General features: G+C 39.5%; 1 protein-coding gene across 1 annotated transcript in view; it reads right to left on the bottom strand.

The window, feature by feature from the left end:
• spire2 (spire-type actin nucleation factor 2) overlaps nt 1-21,237 on the bottom strand; it is a 95,496-nt gene extending 74,259 nt beyond the window's left edge. The window contains exon 1 of the mRNA XM_034132664.1: nt 20,819-21,237. Within this exon, the coding sequence (XP_033988555.1) occupies nt 20,819-21,119 (301 nt within the window). The 5' untranslated portion in view covers nt 21,120-21,237. The remainder of the gene's footprint in view (nt 1-20,818) is intronic.
• Nucleotides 21,238-22,083: the final 846 nt, after the last annotated feature.

The following is a 22,083-nucleotide window of genomic DNA, read 5'->3' as shown; positions in this document are numbered from 1 at the left end:
GGAGAAACAAATGTTTTTTCTGAGTTTAGGATTGCCGAACACACTACACTACCCATAATCCTCAGCTATCGTTCCGCTTTGCTCGACAAACCCCGTGATTAGTCCTCAAGCTCTGTGATTGGTTGACCTCCAACTGCATTCCATATGAAAAAAACGTTTCGTAAAAGATCAAATCATACTTTATTCAGCAGTGCTTGCTTTACTCTTTGAAAGTCATCACATGAATGCATTGTAATAAATGGTTTGGCTGCATTAAATATTACACATCTGTCGTAGTTCTTTATTTATCTACAAAGATTGGGCCTCAGAATAAACCGGAAACTATTCTTTTACCGTTCTGTTTTAATTTCACAATAAAGTTAGTAGTAATATTTTGTTTTGATATTATTGTTTTTTATTAACTAGACCGCTGGATCGTGTTAAGACAATCTTTTCTGTGTTGCTGTGGGTTTTTTCCATCGCTTTTGTGTTACAAATATCAAAACAATATATGTGTGGACACAAAATATATCCGTCGTAAACTAAACCGGAAACAGCAGTATAACTTATTGTGTTAAAGGTCCCATGTCATGGCCATTTCCACTGATCATAATTCCATTGTTGAGGTATACTAAAATAGATTTATACTGTGCATTTTTCCAAACTCACATTGGTTTCGCATACAGCATCTCTGTCAAGGGCGCCGGAAGCGGGGGGGCCAGGGGGCCATTGGCCCCCCCACTTTTGAGCCCTGCCCTACATTTTCGCAGCGGCGGATGCCGCAGAACACTGTACACATCCCGTTTCAATAATTCCCCTCTACTCTAAAGTCGCATCTAAAACGCGATCTGATCTAGCTGTGTATATTTTGTTATTTGTTATTGTTATAGTCAATCTCATTAGCTACAGGCATTTTTGAAGCTTGTAAAGGGAAGATGACAGCTCGCCTCTCACTCGCCACTCTGCTCTTCCACAGCGCCGCTTCCCCTCCCTCTGCTGAAATTATGAATGTAATTAAAGCGTATAGTAATCATATATAACACGGCAGGGTCCGTTACAGTTTGTTTGTATCTGATTTCAAATAAACAAAGTCTTGGCTTTCAGAATATTAAACTTGTTTCGGCAAATTCAGATGATAAATACAACTTTGAAGCTTGTAACGGCATAATTACAAGCAGAGACCGGAGTAACTTGACGTCACAGCACGCATAAGAACAGCCGGTGTTTCTTGTGAGTGTTTTCCCCGGGAAACAAACACAATACACACACAAACGCAAAAATACACAAACACGTATACACACACTCGCGGACTTCCCCCAGACCAGTAATCCAAACGAAAATATCTTCCCTCCGTTACTACTTTGATCATTTGCTCCGCTTCCAGAGAAGAGGAAACTTTAAAGGCCTTTTTCTCAAAATGATGACTCTGTAACAGTCATTATATAATGTGACATATTTTGCTTAATATTTGGGAGTACAAAAACTATCCTGATATCATTAGAAAGCTAGGAATCTCCTCTTTCCAACAGTGTATACAACTCAAAATGTGTATTCGCGTCAATGCGACTGATTTCGATGGAGCAGGTTTGCTTTAGGTAAAATAAAGCAGGCAGACATAACAGGAAGAATATGTCAATTTTAACCCAATCAAATAGGACATTGTCACACCATTCAAATGTATCCATGTAAATTACAACCAATAAAAAAGCTTAGATGTGTTTATTTGTTACGTTGTTTACTTTATTTGTTACGTTGTTCTGTGTGTGTCAGCCGTTAAACCAGATAGAAAGAATAGATACACTTGCAAACACGTCAGAAGAACCAGCGCAGAAGAAAACTAAATACAGTTAATCTAAACGTACATTTAACAACTGGAAGGTCACATCCCTGACATCCACTTCTCCGGAGCCTGGACCTTCATCAATCATAGAAGAACCAGCGAAGCGAGAATAGATAAACCCAAAAGCAGCAGCTCTGCGGCCGCAGAGACTGTCAAAACCGCCGCCGCCACCCCCACCGCCATCGTTGAACCGAAACAGGCTGGTTCTGACTGCATGGAGGTTTGTTGTCGGGACATTGAGGCGGGTAAAGCTGTACAGCTAACTGTCGAAAAAAAGGAGACCGCTAGATCGTCTGGGCAAAGAGAAAGGTACTTCAACGCAGAATGGTACAAAAACAGAGAGTGGTTAATTATTTGCAAAACCACTAAACGGGCCTTCTGTGAAATATGCAGATTTGCTGCTGTCAAACGGCTTGTAACTTTCTCAAAATGTGGAGATGATAGCTATGTTAATACCGGAGTTAATAACTGGAAAAAGTGCCCAAGCCTCCATGAACAGTTGTCTCTGACTGTACGATGGTATCAGCTGATTATGTTGTCCATGAAGACTTCATAGTATGACTGTCCTAAGACTGACGCAGAATCAATAACCCACTGATAAACTGCGATGTTAAAGCTCCCATGTCATGCTTTTCCGGTTATTACCCGTCCCCTTGTGTGTTATGAAGGTTTTTATGCATGTTAACGGTGTGCAGAGTCAAAACCCTCAAAGTACACCCTGTAGCGAGTAAAACTCTAACACAGAAAATACCTCCCCAAAACGCCTCGTTGGAGATACGTCACTGCCCATTTGAGTCTTCCATTTAGTTCCGGGTACCGCCTGATGTCATGCGGTACCCGGAACGAAATGGACCAATCCCGAAGAGCTATGGCCACACCAGCAGCGGCGTGTTCCTCCTCCAGAGGTTCGAAGAACCGGCATTTCACAGACGAAAGCTTCCAAAACATTGCCCAGTTTGAGGCCGGATATGCACAGCTTGTTTGGACCGTTTGGAGCAGGGGAAGATCTGGGTATACAACCTGTAAGTTTGCATTGTTATTTGTGTATTTATCAAACAAGACTGTTTAAATGTGTAAACTGTGTTGGACTGCTAAGCCATTGACACAGTGCTAACTGTGCTAACTAAGTTGCTAGAGTTTCCATATATCAACTCTAATATCAGCAGATGGCCTTGCATACATGTATCTCATAGCAGGAGAATGTCTGCATTCACACACACGGAATACTCATACAGTATACTGTACTGTGATTTACCGTACATTGTGACCGTACATATACTGCATGTAGCTAACGAGGCTAGCTGTATGCTAGCGCAAAACAATGTATTCATGCAAGTTACATTGTATGGTAGCAGAATACCCGTATACGATTGCAATTATAAACACGTTATTGCTAGCCTAATATGAACCACTAGCTTTTGTTCATAGTAGTTTTATTACACTGCATTATAGTTGCCTTTCCTCCAAGCTAACGTTCATATCGTGTTAGCTACCAAGGTAAACAAAGCTAGGTTAGCATATTAGCAGGCAAGCTGTTCATTACACAACTACTACTAACGAATGTAAAACAACTAAGTTTCTCTAATATTTTGTGATTTGCATTTGATTTCGTCCAGCCAGATCCTGGCGGACAATCCATGACGTGCTAAAAGGCACTTCTACTACTACTGAGGCGTCGTGCTAAAAGGCACCGCACCGACTGTGCGCAGGCAAGATGCAAGGAGGAGGAATGGATGATATACCGTGTATATATGTATATTTATGTTCATTTTGTACATTTCTAAAAATAAAGTTTAATGGAAATACTTAGTAGGCCTATCCTTTCTTCCCTGAATTCATATATAGCAAACCATGATTTGATTTCTCATCAAACAGTAGTAGTTTATAACGGGTAAAAATAACTTACTCTTTGTTATGAGCGGCTCGTAGGCCACAAAGACAAGGAGACATACACGAGTTTACAAAACCACGGCACATTTATTGTGGTAAATGCAGATAGGTGGTTGAGAGGATCGCAGAGTTAGTCTTCCTGCAGCCGCTTTGGAGAGAGACTGGGGCCGTAGTGTCCGGAGGTGTCCGTGATCGTGCTGATTAGCCTCTTCAGCTCCACCCCATCGTAAGACAAAGGCCCTGGGGCCGTCACACTCTTCTATAACAACAGTTAAAAATATATATGTATATAAAATATACGGCTGTGCTGACGCCATGATAAGACTGATGTTACGCTGAGAGCAGCCGGGAAAAGCACTGTTAGACATGGGCGCAGCCTCTCTGGTGGTTGACTAATCAGAACGAGTGGCCGAGCTGACCAATCGGAGCACACTAGGCTCACAGGGAGGGGGGGGCAAGAGCTCCAACGAGTCGTTTAGTGGAGAAAGTGAATACTGCTGAATACACATGCTTGACAGAGATGCTGTATGCGAAACCAATGTGAGTTTGGAAAATTGCACAGTATAAATCTATTTTAGTATACCTCAACAATGTAATTATGATCAGTGGAAATGGCCATGACATGGGCCCTTTAACAACCTCATGATAACCTCATATGTTTTTAACTTAGGATCATAGGCTACCTGTGTTTAGTCTAGAAAAAGGTAATTGTGTGCATTTTATTATAAAGTTGTGTATATTTACAGACTGTTGCAAAAACTAATAAGCTTATAAACATAAGGTTTAAAACTAAAAGAGCTTTACAAAAAAGTAACACAATTAAAGATGCTTGGAGTTTTATTTGAGTTATTAATTTACATTTTTTGTCAAAGAGATGCTGATTTGAAACCGTTGTAGTTACGGCATTTCCTGTTTCTGCCGGAGAGAGGGGAGTTTGTCCCAAAGCTTGCCGCTGTCTCCCTCCATCTGACAGGAGGGAGCCTCATGTATTCATGCATTTTTATAACTATTATTATTTTTGTATTGCTCTTGCTCTTATTGTTATTATGTTATGTTATTATGTTGCATTGTTGGAGAAGCCTGTGACATAAGATTTTCAACTGCATAATTACTCTGTAGCTATGTCAGATTGACAATAAAGAACCTTGAACCTTGATGTGTCACTCCACGGAGTTCACTCCGTCACGGAGGGGGAGTGTGTCGGGCGTAGTTTGGGATTGGGCCATACACACGCACTTTTTTGGCCCCCCCACTTCTAAAATGAATCCGGCGCGCCTGATCTCTGTAAAGTGTGTGTATTCAGCAGTATTCACTCTCTCCACTAAACGGCTAGTTGCAGCTCTTGCCCCCCCCTCCCTGTGAGCCCAGTGTGCTCCGATTGGTCAGCTCGGCCACTCTGTTCTGATTAGTCAACCACCAGAGAGGCTCCGCCCATGTCTAACAGTGCTTTTTTCGGCTCGCTCTCAGCGGAACATCAGTCTTATAATGGCCTCGGTACAGCCGTATATTTTATACGCTAACTAACCGAACTGTACCTACAACTGTTGTTATAGAAGAGTAAGTTATTTTTACCTGTAATAAACTACTACTGTTTGATGAGAAATCAAATCATGGTTTGCTATATATGAATGATATGTTATAGGAGCAAATCATTCAGGGAAGAAAGGATACTAAGTATTTCCATCAAACTCTATTTTTAGAAATGTACAAAATGAACATGTGTAAATATACATATATACACTGTATATCATCCACCCTTATAGGCGTTTTCGGCATCTTGCCTATCGCAGCTTTGTAAGCGGCTGCCGGGGCTTTTTAGGACGAGGCATCAGAGTGGTCATCCCGTCATGTGTTGTCCGCCAGATACGCCAGGAGTTTCCTGATCTGGCTGGACGAAATCAAATGCAAATCACAAAATATTAGAGAAACTTAGTTGTTTTAGATTCGTTAGTAGTAGTTGTGGTAGGAGTGTGTATCTATCTAATCTATCTATCTAACCAACACAGTTAGCTTGCCAGCTAATATGCTAACCTACGTTTGCTAGTTGTTCAGTGTAATATGCCAATCTACTATGAACAACAGCTAGTCTAGGCTAGCAAGAACATGTTTACAATTGCAATCTTATACGGGTAGTCTGCTACGTTCGGTCATTCATTGTAGCTGGCATGAAAACAATGTTTTCCCTAGCATGTCTAGCTCTAGGTAGCCTTGTTGTTTAGCTATGTAGCATACACGCTATGAACGGTAGCTTGGTAGCATACACGCCAGGAACGCCAACTATAATGTACTGACCGTACGGTAAATCACCCGGAGTATACTGTCTATGAGTATTTCGTGTGTGATTGCAGACATTCTCCAGCTATGAGATACATGTAAGGCCTTCTGCTAACATTGGAGTTGATATATGGAAACGCTAGCAACTTAGTTAGCCCAGTTAGCATTGCTTGCACACACACAGACACACACACTGCTGGAGGAGCAGACAGGCTTGGCGATAAAGCTAGAACAAGCGAAACTCATCCTGAGCACACACAAACACTCACAGCCGAAGTAAAAACAATAAGTGTGGCTTGATATTGAGTAAGAAAAGGTTTATAACGCTGTGAGCATGGGTCTGCAGAGAGCATTTAAACGTAATAGTCAGAAAAAAAGATTTACCCATTTAAACAGTCGTGGTAGATACCTTGTTTGTTTTAAACATCATAAATACACAAACAACAATGAATACTTACAGGTTGTGTACCCGAATCTCCCGCTGGTCCAAATAAAGTAGGAACAGCATCGTTCTTCAGTGCCCTACGCTGTACATATCCGGCATGAATCCTGAAAGATTTTGGGAAGCTTTGTTACGTGAAAGGCTGGCAGAGGGTGCGGCCATAGCTCTGGGCGTGGCTACTGGCCATCCCTACGTCACGATACCCAGGAAGTAAACAATGGAAAATGAGAAATCTCCAACGAGGCGTTTTGGGGAGGTCTTTTCTGTGTTAGAGTTTTACTCGCTACAGGGTGTATTTTGAGTTTTTGACTCTGCAGACCGTTTACATGCATAAAAACCTTCATAACACACAAGGGGACGGGTAATAACCGGAAAAGCATGACATGGGACCTTTAACACTGTAAACTTGACAGCTTTTTAACCCAAACCACTTACTGGTTAAAGCACGTTATTACACGTTTAGAGTAATTGCAATGCAGGTAGATTGTGTTGCTTCTTAATGACTGTTTTTAAATGCCTTTTTCGTAATGTCTTTCATTTTTGTAAAGCACTTTGAATTGCCTTGTGTTGAAAGGTGCTATATAAATAAACTTGCCTTGCCTTGCCTTGCCTAAGGTCTGCTGCATGTTTTTTTGAATATGTTATATTTGATGAAAACATTTAAATATTAAGAGTACATACAAAATAGGAGGAAAGTAGAAGGTCAATGATAGAAATATAGAATAGAAAAATATCAAGAAGATACTGTAGTGATCTCTACAATAAAACAGTTAAGTGCCGGATGTACACAGATATTAATAGGAGGATGTGCAAAACAGACAAACTAATTAGGCTTTATTAAAACATTAAATAATACTTTAGGTTAAGGTCTTCTTTTAAATACATGTAAGCAAAAAGCTTTGGGGGTATCTACAGCTAAATATTAAGCCTGACAAAGTACTTAACGTACTTAACGGACTTGACAATCAACTTTCCTGCAATGTTAACTATATTGAAGCACTTATTTTAACCGATATTATACATTATGTATTATACTCTTATAAGATGTATGTAGATAGTATAAGAAATGTGCAGAATATGACAGTTTAATGGTGGAAGTACACACATATTGATAGATGTCTTGTAATGCACTGTTGAGGAACCTGCGACCCAAGTTTTTCATTCATTGCATAACTACACCGTAGTTGTGTACAGATGGAGCCTCTTATTTTGGACCCCAGCATACAGCTTCCTGCCGACTGCCAGCCAGTTGCCAGCCAGTTGCCTGCCAAAGACCAGTATTCAGGAATGTTAGGCCCTCCCACTATTCTCCAATTTCAGGGTTTAACCAGGAGATGGCGCTATATATTAAATAACTAAGACTTAGTTTTTCACAATAGAAAATGCAGATATTATATAAAAAACTAAAGTTAAAATCTTGTTTTTAATGCCCCAAGAGCAATAACATCTTGTCACAAGCTTTTTGGAAGAAAAAGACTGACTCAAGAGACCTGTAGTTGACTAATTACAGGCCTCAATAAAGTTCTGCCATTGGTTGTGAAAAACAACGGTGGACATAGTGGAAAGTGAAATTGACATTGTCGAATTTAATAAAAATACAAAATAATGTATCTGTGTACGTGTTTTACTATGTGATCTGCACTTATCAAACATCTAATTAAGGCGAGACACCCCAGGTGAATAGGGTATTTTTAACTTAAAGATATCAGCTAAATATTTCTCCAGTTAATTACTTACAATAAGGCAATTGTTTTTTGTATTACAAGTTTTCTGAAATAGCATGTTTAAATATCCAAATGAACCATTATCTCATGAAATATGCGCATATTTTAACACATTTCAGGAACCGAAATCTGAACTTTGGATAAAGCCAGGATCAAAATTATTGTTTCATTTTGTAGTCATATTAGTATCTAAGGCTTTTACAGAAGGGATTTTGGATATCTCTTTGTATCACTCCATAAATCAGAAAATACTGTCAACAGCCCTAAAATATCAATTTTCACCATGTTTTTAGGTATAAAATGTTATATAATTCAGGCTATGAATTATATATGACCAAACCCTTCTGTAAAAGCCTTCATAATATTGATAGGAATATAACTGGAAGGTTTGGTGTATGTAACTGCTGAGTGATTCTACAATTTAGGGTACATTCCATGTCCATTGATGTCCATTGATGATAATTATAATTATTCTAACTATTTTCTTCAAAAATATCATATTTTGCCTATTATTGGAAAGCATGTTATAATATCACACAAACATTATGTGCATCCTATGCTTTATTTAGCTTGAAATGTGTCATGATGTTCTTAAATTGTCAGTTTTTGCTATGTCCGTTTTTCAGTTGAGGGTGTCTTGGATTCAAAATAATGAATAAAAACCATTAAAGTAAATTTAAAAAATGATTCATTTATTTCAAAAGTCTAAATACTAAAGAATAATAACATATTTTTAATTGATTTCCCCCTTTAAATAATTTAAATATCTTAATATATGAATGTCCGCAAAAGTTCTGTCAACTATGTTACTAACAGAACTTCCCCCTTTAACTCAAAAATTGTTTGTCCCAATACCATGTCACCAGCATCACATGATGCCATGTTCCTCTTTGGCAGACATTTTGAACACACTGTGGTGATTGTCCTCTACATTTTTACAATATTTTATGTATAATAGCACATGGTCAATTAATATACTCATTGACAATCAACAATGTTACGTACATTGTTATGGTTTACAATTGTTTAATGATTTTAATTCAATTATATGTGCAAATGTGATGTTAACCTGTTCAAGAAAATGACATGTGGTCATCCAGGCAAGGCCTACCATTGAAATGATGGATCCAGTCAACTATGTTATTTGCGTCAAATGTTTGACTTTCATTGTCAACTATGTTGCACCTCATTTTTTCAAATTTAAAATATCTAAAATAGTGCTTCTGATATCCTTTATAGTATAATGTATATCTACACAGGTTGGAGTTTTACATGACATCTCTTAAAACTATCAAAATGACCTGTATGGTAGTTTTATAATACAAAATATCCCTAAACTTAATGACAGTGCTGAACATATCACATGAAAAAACAAAACTTTAATACAATTATTTTTTAAACTTTAAAAAATCTTTGGATATATGGTAGAATAGACTCAAGAGCCTTTCAAATTTGATTTTACTTGAAGTGCAGGACTTAATCAAATGATTGTAATGACATCAAGTTTGTCCGTAACATAGTTGACAAACTGAGTAGTGAAAACATCCTTTCCCTTAAAATAAAAAAATATATAAAAATGTTTAAGCTTTGCAACTAGTGGATATGTTACACTGAGGAATATACTAACTTGAACCACTGATTGTTCTATCTATACATTTTATTTGGCATTAGTAAATAATTATGCACATTTACAGATATTTTACATGATATGAGTGATAACACGTGTTATAAGGGCTATTTCGCACAATAGGTGTGCCTTGAGATTTTTACTTGTCCTTTGGTGTGCCTTGGGCACAAAAAGTTTGGGAACCACTGCTGTAGAGAAATGTAAACGTTCACCATCCCCCACCCGCCTACTGTATGTTGCTTTTTGACATGTAAATGGGTAACTACCCCCCTCTGAGTGAATACCTGTTGTACCTGTCCGGGGCTAAGCCCATAGGACGATGCTCTGATGTCATCACCCTCGCACATTGGTCATATGTTTACAAAAAACGATGTTAACACTTTCTCGTTCTTAATATATGCTATATTTAGGGTCGATATGTGTTGAATTTACTTTAAAATAGCAGATCACTGTGATTCACTTCTCCGCGGCTCCTCCGTGCAGAGAGGCCCCCCCCCGTTGACAATTCACGAGCGTCTAACTCTCTCCCCCCTGTGAAGAGATATCACAGGGGGGGGTTGGGACACACACATTCCGATGGCCAATTCGTTTTAAACAAAGAGTGGGGTGGGGGCTGGTGAACGGTATGGTCAATGTTTGTAAACACTGTGACATTTTGACTTTATTTGATCATTTCAGTTAAAAACTAACGTTCATATTTCATATTACTGTTTTGCCTGGCTGGACCTGTAATTTACAGGAAAGGAGTGCACGCTACTAAAGAGACACGCTACCATGGAAACCAAACAATGGTGTTGCTGTATTGAAGTCCGAGTGGAAACAGTCATATTTGGAGCGTTATGTTAGAATGAAACAGCGAGGTCGTGACTCACAAAAAAAAAGTGTTACTTCACTAACTGTAAGCTTGTCACTCAGAGTAACCTACAGTTAACTTAACTGTTGGAAAAGAAAGATCAGAGTTAGGAGTGTGAACACACAGCTGAGAGCTGCCGTTTCATTCTGACTGTTTAAAAAACGGTAACAACGGACTATTTTTCTTAGCGGATGCATGTAAATTTAAATCAATACATAGAACTATGTTTTAAATCAATAAAAATATTTTCTAAATCCATAAAAGCATTTTAATTAATATTGGGAGTCATGTCGTTACTTTGTTGAGAATGTGGCCATGTAATAAGCGGGATAATTTGCAGCGACTTGGTCATTATGGGGAAAAATAACACCCAGGGATCAAGATCCCTCCGCGACGCGGAGGGATCAGTAATTTTTAGTGAATTACTGAGTTTAGGCACGTTAATAACATTTTAATGAAGTTGAATACAGTATATTCATATTTGTCAGTGATTTCATGTCAATTCGGCGAACATAAACGATTAAATTAGGATTAAAAATCGAGAGCCGGCTGCTGTTCGTTACGGTAACCCAACTAGGACACTTGACACAGTGGCTTTTGGCAAAGCACACAAAGAAAACAAAAAAAACCGAGAGAGATGAGTTATTGTTATTACAACGTGACTTCACTATTATTTAACAACTATTTTTATTGGGTTCTTTTATTTGGGGTTAAGTACATTGTCAGAATAAGTGAGAAATGGATTTAACTTCTGTTAGACAGCTATCATACTGAATAAATATTTATGCAAAAATGTATGGCATTAATAATGTATATCTAATTACATTTAAAAATGTATGGCATTAATAATGTATATCTAATTACATTAACTGTGAATGTCTTTCATTTTATTTAAAATGAAATAAAATTACATAAAACATTTTCCATAAAAAAGTTGATTCAAGAACAAATCAGTACTTTTCTTATATGACTATTATTGCTAAATTTGAAAGGTCTTTACCAGCTTTGGAATTATATATATATATATATATATATATATAGCACCTTCTGCCATCCCATCTCTACTGACATATGGATCTTAACAAAGATCCGCTATACATTAGTACCAGATATACTGTACACGGACATTTTAGTGAACCAGACCAGCTGTTTCCGCCGGGTCTTCGCTTCCCGGGCATCACGTTGTTTACAAGTGTGTTCAGATGCTAAATGACAAGTGCAAGTGACAATTGTTGTCGTCTTCTCTGTGAACGTTTTTTTCTCCGTTATTTTGCCATTTTCAGATTTAAATTTCGAGCGGAAAGCTAACCAGGAAGTAATAATTACTTAAGCGGAGAACGGAGAAAGTAAACGTTACAGCAGGCATAACAACAGCCGGTGTTTATTTTATTATAATATATATCATTTGTTTTAAAGCTCAATATATAGTTCTATCCGTGACATATGGATCTTAACAAAGATCCGCTATACATTAGTACCAGATATACTGTACACGGACATTTTAGTGAACCAGACCAGCTGTTTCCGCCGGGTCTTCGCTTCCCGGGCATCACGTTGTTTACAAGTGTGTTCAGATGCTAAATAAAAGTTTAGCTTGTACTTTTGATACCCCGCCTCTCGGCACCACAACATCCAGTTTACTGTATTTCACATGAGCGATGTCGAACATTGAAAAGTCCTTATAAAATCTCTGTTATTAGATCAGATTAGATGTCTTAAACACTCCACCATCATTCCTGTCCCCAAAAAGACAATCATCACCTGCCCCAACGACTACCGCCCAGTAGCACTCACCTCCATCATAATGAAGTGCTTTGAGCGGTTAGTCAAATTATTCATCACCTCCTCCCTCCCTGAATCTCTGGACCCCCTGCAGTTTGCCTACAGAGCAAACAGGTCCACAGACGACGCCATAGCCCTCACCCTCCACACTGCCCTCTCACACCTGGACCCGAAGAACAGGAACACATATGTGAGAATGCTGTTCATTGACTACAGTTCAGCATTCAACACCATTGTGCCCTCCAAGCTGGCCATCAAGCTCAGAGACCTCGGGCTCAACAGCGCCCTCTGCGACTGGATCCTGAACTTCCTGACGGGCAGACCCCAGGCAGTGCGGGTGGGAAACATCACATCCTCCACCCTGATTCTTAACACCGGTGCCCCTCAAGGCTGCGTGCTCAGCCCTCTCCTCTACTCCCTGTTCACCCACGACTGCGTGGCCACACACAGCTCCAACACCATCGTGAAGTTTGCTGATGACACGACCGTCATCGGCCAGATCACAGACGATGACGAGACGGCATACAGAGAGGAGGTCGAAAACCTGACATCTTGGTGCCAGGAGAACAACCTCCATCTCAACATCAGCAAAACAAAGGAGCTGATTGTGGATTACAGGAAGCAGCAGGGAGAGGGACACGCCCCCATCGCCATCAATGGGACTACGGTGGAGAGAGTCAAAAGCTTCAGGTTCCTTGGGGTCCACATCACTGAGGACCTGACATGGTCTCTTCACACCACCACCATCACCAAGAAAGCTCGACAGCGGCTCTTCTTCCTCCGCAGGCTGAGGAGGTTCAAAATGGATTCCAGGATACTCTGCAACTTCTACAGGTGCACGATAGAGAGTATCCTCACTGGCAGCATGACGGCCTGGTACGGCAGCTGCACCGACCTCGATCGTAAGGCTTTACAGAGGGTGGTGAAAACTGCACAGCACATCACCAGGACGGAGCTGCCATCCATGGAGGACCTTTACTCCCAGCGGCTCAGGAAGAAATCACTACGGATTATCAAAGACCCCCATCACCCCAGCCACAAACTGTTCTTTCTGTTGCCGTCTGGCAGACGTTACCGCAGCATCCGGGCAAGGACAAGAAGATTCGGAGACAGTTTCTTCCCGCGGGCAGTGAGACTGTTAAAAAATTGAACTGTTGAAACAACTTCAAACATTCAACTGCTACTCAGTAGTATGTATCTAATACCTAATATATATATATCATTCCAATAACTTGTATATAGACTCATACTGCACTATTCCACATCATAACTTTATTTCATTTTTATAACTATTATTATTTTTGTATTGCTCTTGCTCTTATTGTTATTATGTTATGTTATTATGTTGCATTGTTGGAGAAGCCTGTGACATAAGATTTTCAACTGCATAATTACTCTGTAGCTATGTCAGATTGACAATAAAGAACCTTGAACCTTGAACCTTAGTACTTTTCTTATATGACTATTATTGACTTGAACACTGAGAATGTATTTATTAACTTCAGACATTTGAAATATTTGAAATCAGATGAAAACAAACTGTAACGGACCCTGCCGTGTTATCTATGATTACTATGCCTTACTGTACATTCATAATTTCAGCCGGAGGTAGGTGGTAGGCGTTGCGGAGGAGCAGATTGCGAGTGAGGTGCCTGTTCTAAACGAACTATTCCAGCTGTTATAAAGCATTAAATAAAAAGTAAGCAAGGAATACAGAATGTTTCGTTACGTAACTTTGTTGAGAATGTGGCCATGTACATGTAATACATGGGATCATTTGCAGCGACTTGGTCATTGTGGGGAAAAATAACACCCATCCTGATCGTTTCAATGAAGTTGAATACAGAATATTCATATTTGTCAGTGATTTCATGTCAATTCGGCGAACATAAACATCAATGATGATGATTAAATTAGGATTAAAAATCGGGAGAGCCGGCTCGTTCGTTTTTTCCGACTAAACAACATCTATTATTTAGAAGTTGATTTCACATGACTCCAGTGTGGAACCCCACTGCACCCCCTGGTGGATCAATGATCCATTGCAGCTGGCTTCACAATAATTAAATGTATTTATCATGGGGGCGGTATCAAGTCTGACTGGGGGCCGGCCGGCCATCACGGAACGTGCATGAACTGATCACGACCCTCGCACTTTAAACTGTCCAAAATAAGACGCTTCATCTGTATATGATATGTCAATAAACCTTAGAAAATCTTGAAATCTTGAAAGGGATGTGCAAAATAGCCTACAATACAGCAATAGCAATACAGTCTTTAATTAACTATTAGTAGAGAATAACGAGTAATGAATATGCTTTATAGGGATCTGCAGATACATTTTTAGTCTTCTTCACTATCAAATATCTCGCCTGATTGTTTGCACTTGACAATCACCTTCACTGAATTGTACTCAGGTGTAACTAAAGTCTGATTTAAGGGTTGTTTATATTTCACATCATTAATCCAAATCTGTAAAGTAACTAAAATAAATGTAGTGGAGTAAAAATACCAGGTTAACCTTAAAGAAAGCCCTCAGGATTATAAAAGACCCCCATCACCCCAGCCACAAACTGTTCTGTCTGCTGCCGTCTGGCAGGCGGTACCGCAGCATCAGGACTAAAACCACCAGACTCAGGGACAGCTTCATCCCACAGGCAATAAGACTATTAACCTCTTAAGCACGGCGGTCCCCCCATTGGACCCCTCCCACCGTTTTTTTTTCGAGATAATGTCTCAGGGCTTCTTAACATTTATGAAACTATTAATGTGTAGCACTAGATTAACGGGAATAATCTCAGCTAACTGAAGATATGAACCATTTTTACCAAAACAAAACACAAGTCTCATAAGAAGCGTCTAAATGACCCCTGAGCGAAAACATTCTAACGCACTGCGGCACACAATTCAAGATAAAGATACCCTTATTACTTATCGGAGCTGCACATACAATATAGCCGATTAAAGCTGAGACTCCACTGATTATTTAGGTATAGTATCATCACTGAGCGATCCGAACTTGTGACAGGGGAAGCAAACACAGACATCACAACACGTACCTTTACGGAGCATTTACGGCAGATCGTCTCACCGTAGCTGTCAATTAGGTCAAAAGACGTGTTCAATGGCATTAAAACGAAAGAAAAAAAATGCTACAACTGTTGATCCATAGGTTGATAATGTACCTGTGCCTTTGAAAAAAATATTTATAATCCATAATTCCATTTTTTATGTAAAAATCGGAGCGGAAAAGTTAGCTGCTAATGGTAGCCACCAGAGTGTATGCAGCTTCCGGTTTTGGTCACTCGTCACTCTCACTCCTTATTTGTTAACGTTTTGGTGTGTATATAACTTTCCCTCGATTCCATTGGCTCTAGCGGTTATAAAGAGATTTAATTCATCAAAATCGAGCAAGGGGGGCCAGAGATAGGTCAAATCCACCCAAATGACCCCAGAAGTGGGGTTTTTTGGCTAAATCTCTCTAAAAAGGTCAAATTTAACTTGTTTTGCATCAATCTTGATACAGGGTACTTATTATATGTTTTACTTTGGATTCCTAAAGCTTTTAGTCTACTAACCCATCATCCAAGGGTAGTTTTCACTATAAGTAAAAAAGAATTTTTGGACGGACACTATAATTTACAGTTTTTTACTATGTAAAATCTGAATTTTCTTTAAAATAAAAAACATCTATATTGATTCTGACTTTTCTACATCCAACTCACAGGTTTATCATTACTTTGAGAATAAAGATTATTAATTTAACCCTTTTAGAAGGGAAGATATGGTCATTTGTTCTGGGAATGTCATTTTCGAGCCTGAGACCTGAAAAACAGGCTCAGGGCTTAAGAGGTTAAACACCTGAACTTTGAAACAACATCCATAACATTCATCTGGCTGCTACTTAAAAATTATGTATCTAATATATCATATTCCACTCACTTGTTTATAGACTCTTATTGCACTATTTCACTATTTTACTATTTTTATTTTTGTATTTACTTGCACTATTTTTTCTGTTTAGCTGTTTTATTGTGTTGCACTGTTGGAGGAGCTTGTGACCTAAGATTTTCATCATCATAACTACTAGGGATGTCCCGATCCGATCACGTGATCGGGGATCGGAGCCGATCACGTGAAAATCACGTGATCGGGGATCGGGAGAAAAAAATCGGGGATCGGATTTTTTTTTTTTTTTTTTTTTATAAAATATTTTTATACATTTTATTTAATGTTACAAAACAAAAATGACCATGTTCACGTCTTAAAGTCATCCTGAGGCCTTAGTTTTGGGTTAAAATTACACAACATCATGTATGTGTTGCTTCTTTTGGGCTTGTTTTCATAGACCTGGTTGCTTATTTCTCTCAAATCTGGCAACAGAGTGGGCGCAGTGTCTAATAGTAGCAGTAAGCTAACAAGAGGCTACGTTCAGCTGGTGACTCGGGAGTCGGGACAGAGAAAATGTCAGGAGTTTGGAAGTATTATAAAATTGAAAGCGAAGGCAGTGTAACAGCCAGATGCAATGTTTGCAAGGCGGAGGTTCCGCGTGGTGGAAAGAACAGAGCTACGTTCAACATGACCAATCTAATACAAACACCACCAACAACAACACGACGAGTACACAGCGGCCACTCAGGTAACGGCACTGAAACAACCGACACTTTCAGAGACTTTTAAAAGGAAAGAGAAACTACCCCAGAACAGTGAAAAGGCCAAAAAAAGAACAGCCAAGATAGCTGAATTCATCGCGTTGGATGACCAGCCGTTATCTGTTACCTTTTTTTTCCTCTTAATGCATTGCATAAAGATCGGATCGGGAAAAATCGGTATCGGCAGATTGTCAAAATCAAATGATCGGAATCGGATCGGGAGCAAAAAAAGGTGATCGGGACATCCCTAATAACTACACTGTAGCTATGTACGCATGACCAATAAAAGGTGGGGGTGGGGGGGTGGACACGTTCGAGTCCTGTTTTGGATAGTGTGCCGTCGATGGGTTTCATTCCAGTTCAAAGTTTGACGCTCGGCGTAAACTTCGTGCACTGCCACTCCAACATCCAATCACAGAGCTTGAGGACTAATCACGGGGTTTGTCAAGCAAAGCGCATGGTGTAGTCCTAAACGATAGCTGAGGATTATGGGTAGTGTAGTGTCTTCTGCCATCCTAAACTCCGAAAAGATATAGAGAGGCGAATTCCCTCCCTTTCCGGTGGACCTCCATTGGACCTTATTTCGGAAAAATTATGTATTGAAGTCAATGGCGAGAGAAAAGTTATCTTTCGATCCCGTTTGAATTGTGCCACGAATTACACATATGATGTTTGTCAATTTAACCTGTTAAGCTCTGAGCCTGTTTTTCAGGTCTCAGGCTCGAAAATGCCATTCCCAGAACAAATTACCATATCTTCCCTTCTAAAAGGGTTAAATTAATAATCTTTTTTCTCAAAGTAATGATAAACCTGTGAGTTGGATGTAGAAAAGTCAGAATCAATATAGATGTTTTTTATTTTAAAGACAATTCAGATTTTACATAGTAAAAAACTGTAAATTATAGTGTCCGTCCAAAAATTCTTTTTTACTTATAGTGAAAACTACCCTTGGATGATGGGTTAGTAGACTAAAAGCTTTAGGAATCCAAAGTACAACATATAATAAGTACCCTGTATCAAGATTGATGCAAAACAAGTGACATTTGACCTTTTTAGAGAGGTTTAGCCAAAACCACTCCACCTCTGAGGTGATTTGGGTGAAAATGTTTTTTCTTTCATATCTCTGGCCCCCCTTGGTTGATTTTGATGGTTGACACCTCTTTCTGACCGTTAGAGCCAATATGATCGAAGGGGGGGGCCCCCACACACACTCGTTGTGAAAACAAACGGTGGGGGCTTCCCGCATGCAGGTTTGTACCAGAGTGAAGCGATCTCTCGCTCTGACATTTGGAAACGAAAAAGCAGTTTTATTGCTTATGGATTATCAGAAATCATTTCAAAGAGGACACAGACACATTGGATTAACCTATGGATTAACTGCAGCATCGTTTTTTTATCGTTTTAATGCCATTGAAGACCAGTTTTGACCAAGGTAAGCCATGTTAGCGTTTGTAGCTACCTAGCCCCACATGTTTTGATGTACGTTTTCATTTATAGCGTCGCAAATGTTTATCACTGAGTGTTGAGGTGGGCACCTCCAGATTCTGTGTCTCCAGGAGATGCTAATCGATTGGTTGGCTGTGCATATAGGATAAGTAATAAGGGAGTTTTGAGTGAGTTTAGGTGCAGTGATAGGTTACATTTTTTCGCTCGTGGATAATTCAGAGGCTGAGTGTTAGCATTGTGGATTTTTTTTGGAAAAAAAAATTAAAAAGATCAGTTAGCTGAGTTTCTTCCCGTTACATGGATATAAAACATTCATAGTTTATTAAATATTAAGATTCCTTAGACGTTGTTTCCTGCAAATGACGCGTTTATCCGCCCGGTACCGGGGGGGCGGTGCGTAGCAGGTTAAAAGATAATTTTGCAAGTAAAAAAAAAAATGTTTTGCGGTAAAACTTTGAAGTAAGACTTTTTTTTGTGTGAAACCGCTCAATGAACTACATCTCTGGTCTCGCACAACAACACACGTCACCAAGATGGCCGTCACTACTGTCTTGCCAAACAAGGGATTGACTACCCTCACTATCACCACAATGAAACACGTCCAGAAGAATGTCATGCAAAGCTCCCTGCCTGCCTGCCTTCCTTTGATTCTCTTTGAACTGCCTGATCTTTTTAATGTTCAATGTTAACCATTTGTGCAGATAGCATGAAGTAGAAAAGATCGCCGATGCTAATGTAGCGTTAGCGTTAGCATGTCTCCCCCGGGGGCATCTGGGCTTAAACTGTGTATTATAGAATGATCACACCGGTGTGACAGTACTCTTCAAAGGGTTCACAAAATATGACTACTACTCTTACTGTTTAACATTTTGGGTTACTTAATGTTACTTCATGTTAAGGCTAATAAAAATGTCAAGGCTAAGGCTGTAATGCTAACTAACGTGCTCACTTACGCGACTCTGGTATTTGTAGTCTTTCTAGTTGCGTATTTTTCATAGTCTTATATTTCAACAGTTTTACGACAAACTGTGATTTTTTTTACATGGAAATTATTTTTTAAGATTGACAAACATCATATGTGTAATTCATGGCACAATTCAAACGGGATCGAAAGATACGTTTTCTCTCCCCATTGACTTCAATACATAATTTTTCCGAAATAAGGTCCAATGGGTCGGAAGTAGATGGGCGGGACGTCGCCTCTCTATTTGTTTCTCCGAATCGAAGGGGAAAAATACAAAAGCATTGTACACAATTTAAACCAATCAATGTTGTGTAATTAACAAGGATAATCTGGTGTTTTTTAGTTGATGAGTAGTGCAGATATCACTGTAAAATCAATCGACAGTAAGGAGAATACTTACTTCCGGGTGTAAAATTATCCGTTATCCAATGGGAATGGACGCTCACATTGCCTTTAACTGCCGCCGACATGAACCGATGCGGTGCTTCCCTGAGAGTCAAATATCGCCGCCGATGGGAATACATTGTAATCAGTTGAAAGCTCTTTTCGTCCGTTTATGAAGCTGAAGGAGACTCCAAAGGACCCTGACCAAGCGTCGCTATTGGACTATCAGGGAGTGAGACTGTGTTGTTCAAACACACAGAAAGAAAAATACGTAGAAAAAAATATTTACACAAAAGAATATTATCTCAGAAACTGGGTACAGTATAATGAAATATGACAAATACTATCTATATTCAAAGTGGAGAGCTGGGCTATTATTAAACTGTAAATAAAGCTCAATGAGGCTGGGATATTAAGTTGTTTGGGACGGGATAGCATATGCGTCTCTCCTGTGAACAGGATGTTCCTGTGTGCCAAACTCAGTACGGAATTCACTTTCAAGTAGCATTGCTTTATTTCAAGGTCCCTGCTACATTAAACCTTATTCAATAGCCTATATTAAATGAAACAATGGTGGACATGGTTTAATTCCGCACTGTTGGTTTGTAAGTAGGATGTGTTTAAGAATGTACACATGAATATGTGTCTGCTCAGTTAAGTTGCAGGTGTTATGGCGGAGTGATTTGAAGGAGGAAGACAGCGGGAATCAGTCGGACCAGTTAAAAACAAATTTGTACTAAAACAGTGCTGATTTGTTGACATAGATATAAGCCGAATTGAAAAGTGGCTCGTTATTTAACACATAGGCCTAATAGTGAAACGGTAAGCGATAACTTAATTGGTACAGAACAGGCAAATTGTTCAAATGTATATTTCACAGTGACTGTTTGTGTCAGAGCTGTAACAAACAGAGCAGAGAGAAGTTGGTGTCAGTTACATCAGTAACGGACAGCTGTCCTACCGTGGTGTGGGGTCTCCTGCGGCAGTGACACGGTTCCGTCCCGGTGCAGGAGGATGGAGGACGGGTCCTTCAACCTACTGAATCCCCCGGCCGGCGGGCGGGGCAGCCTCCTCAGCCCGCTGCAGCACTGGTAGCACACCGCCCATGCCTGCTCCTCGTTGATGGGCTGCTCGTAGGACTTCAGCACCTCCTCCAGAGACAGTTCCCGGGGCTCGGCCAGGTCCCGCGCCTCTCCGCGCTCCGTGGGGGCGGTTACCCGTGAGTCCCCGTCCTCGGCGCTTCTGTTAGTGGATCTGGCCATGGCTGAGATAGCGTGGAGCCCATTCTTTACTCCTTAGGCACCGAGGCCATTTATGCTGTCCCCTGTCTCCTGTTGGGCCCGGTCTCTTCTCCTGTCCTCTACTTGGCGTCTACCGCTCCTAAACTACCGCAACTGCACCTCGTCACCAAAACATTGTCATGGTAGCATTTCGGAATGCAGCACTTCCGGTCCAAGTTTTCAAAAATAAAATCATAAAAATGTAATTATTTGTTGAGTTAAGTATAAAAGTAAAATACTATTGTGAAAATTATGTTTTATCACAACAAATATTTATTTATGTTATTTTTTCTGTTTTCCTAGAAAAAAAGCTGGTGTTTTCCGTATGAAAATGTTGGAAGGTAACTAAATACATGTAATCAAGTACTGTACTTAACTACAGTTTCGAGCTAGAAAACTTGTACTATACCTGAATATATCCCTTTAATACTAATTCATAATTCTACCCCACTGCAATTTGAAAGCACATTTTTTCCCTTTTCCCCTTTATTAGCTTTAGTTAGTTAATTTGCAGGTTCATAATACAAAATATAAATCAACCAATGATCTATGGCGTAGCCTTCTATGATGGATTAAGATTCCTGGTAATATAAAAAGACAGTAAAGTCAGGTCCACCTTCACCAGCTGCAAAGTTAAAATAATAGGCTACACATGACATCAATCACTCGTCATAGTAAACTGTTTTCAAAATAAGCATCCCGCATAATGAATACTTTTACTTTTTGTACTGTAAGTATTGATGCTAATACTTTTGCACGTTTATTAAAGTAACATTTTGAATGCTGTATGAGTATTTGAATATTTATACACCGTGGTATTAGGCTACTATGTTTTACTTACATCTAAATTCCTTTTCTTCTTCATTTACAAGGGTCAAACATTAATTGCATATAATCATGGTTGGAGTTTCCCTTTGCTTTTACTTTGACAGTAAAACAACTAGGT

Source organism: Trematomus bernacchii, unplaced genomic scaffold (genome assembly GCF_902827165.1).
Source record: "Trematomus bernacchii unplaced genomic scaffold, fTreBer1.1, whole genome shotgun sequence".
NCBI lineage: Eukaryota > Metazoa > Chordata > Actinopteri > Perciformes > Nototheniidae > Trematomus > Trematomus bernacchii.
Note: the sequence above shows the minus strand (reverse complement) of the source record. Positions and strands in the feature narration are given on the sequence as shown.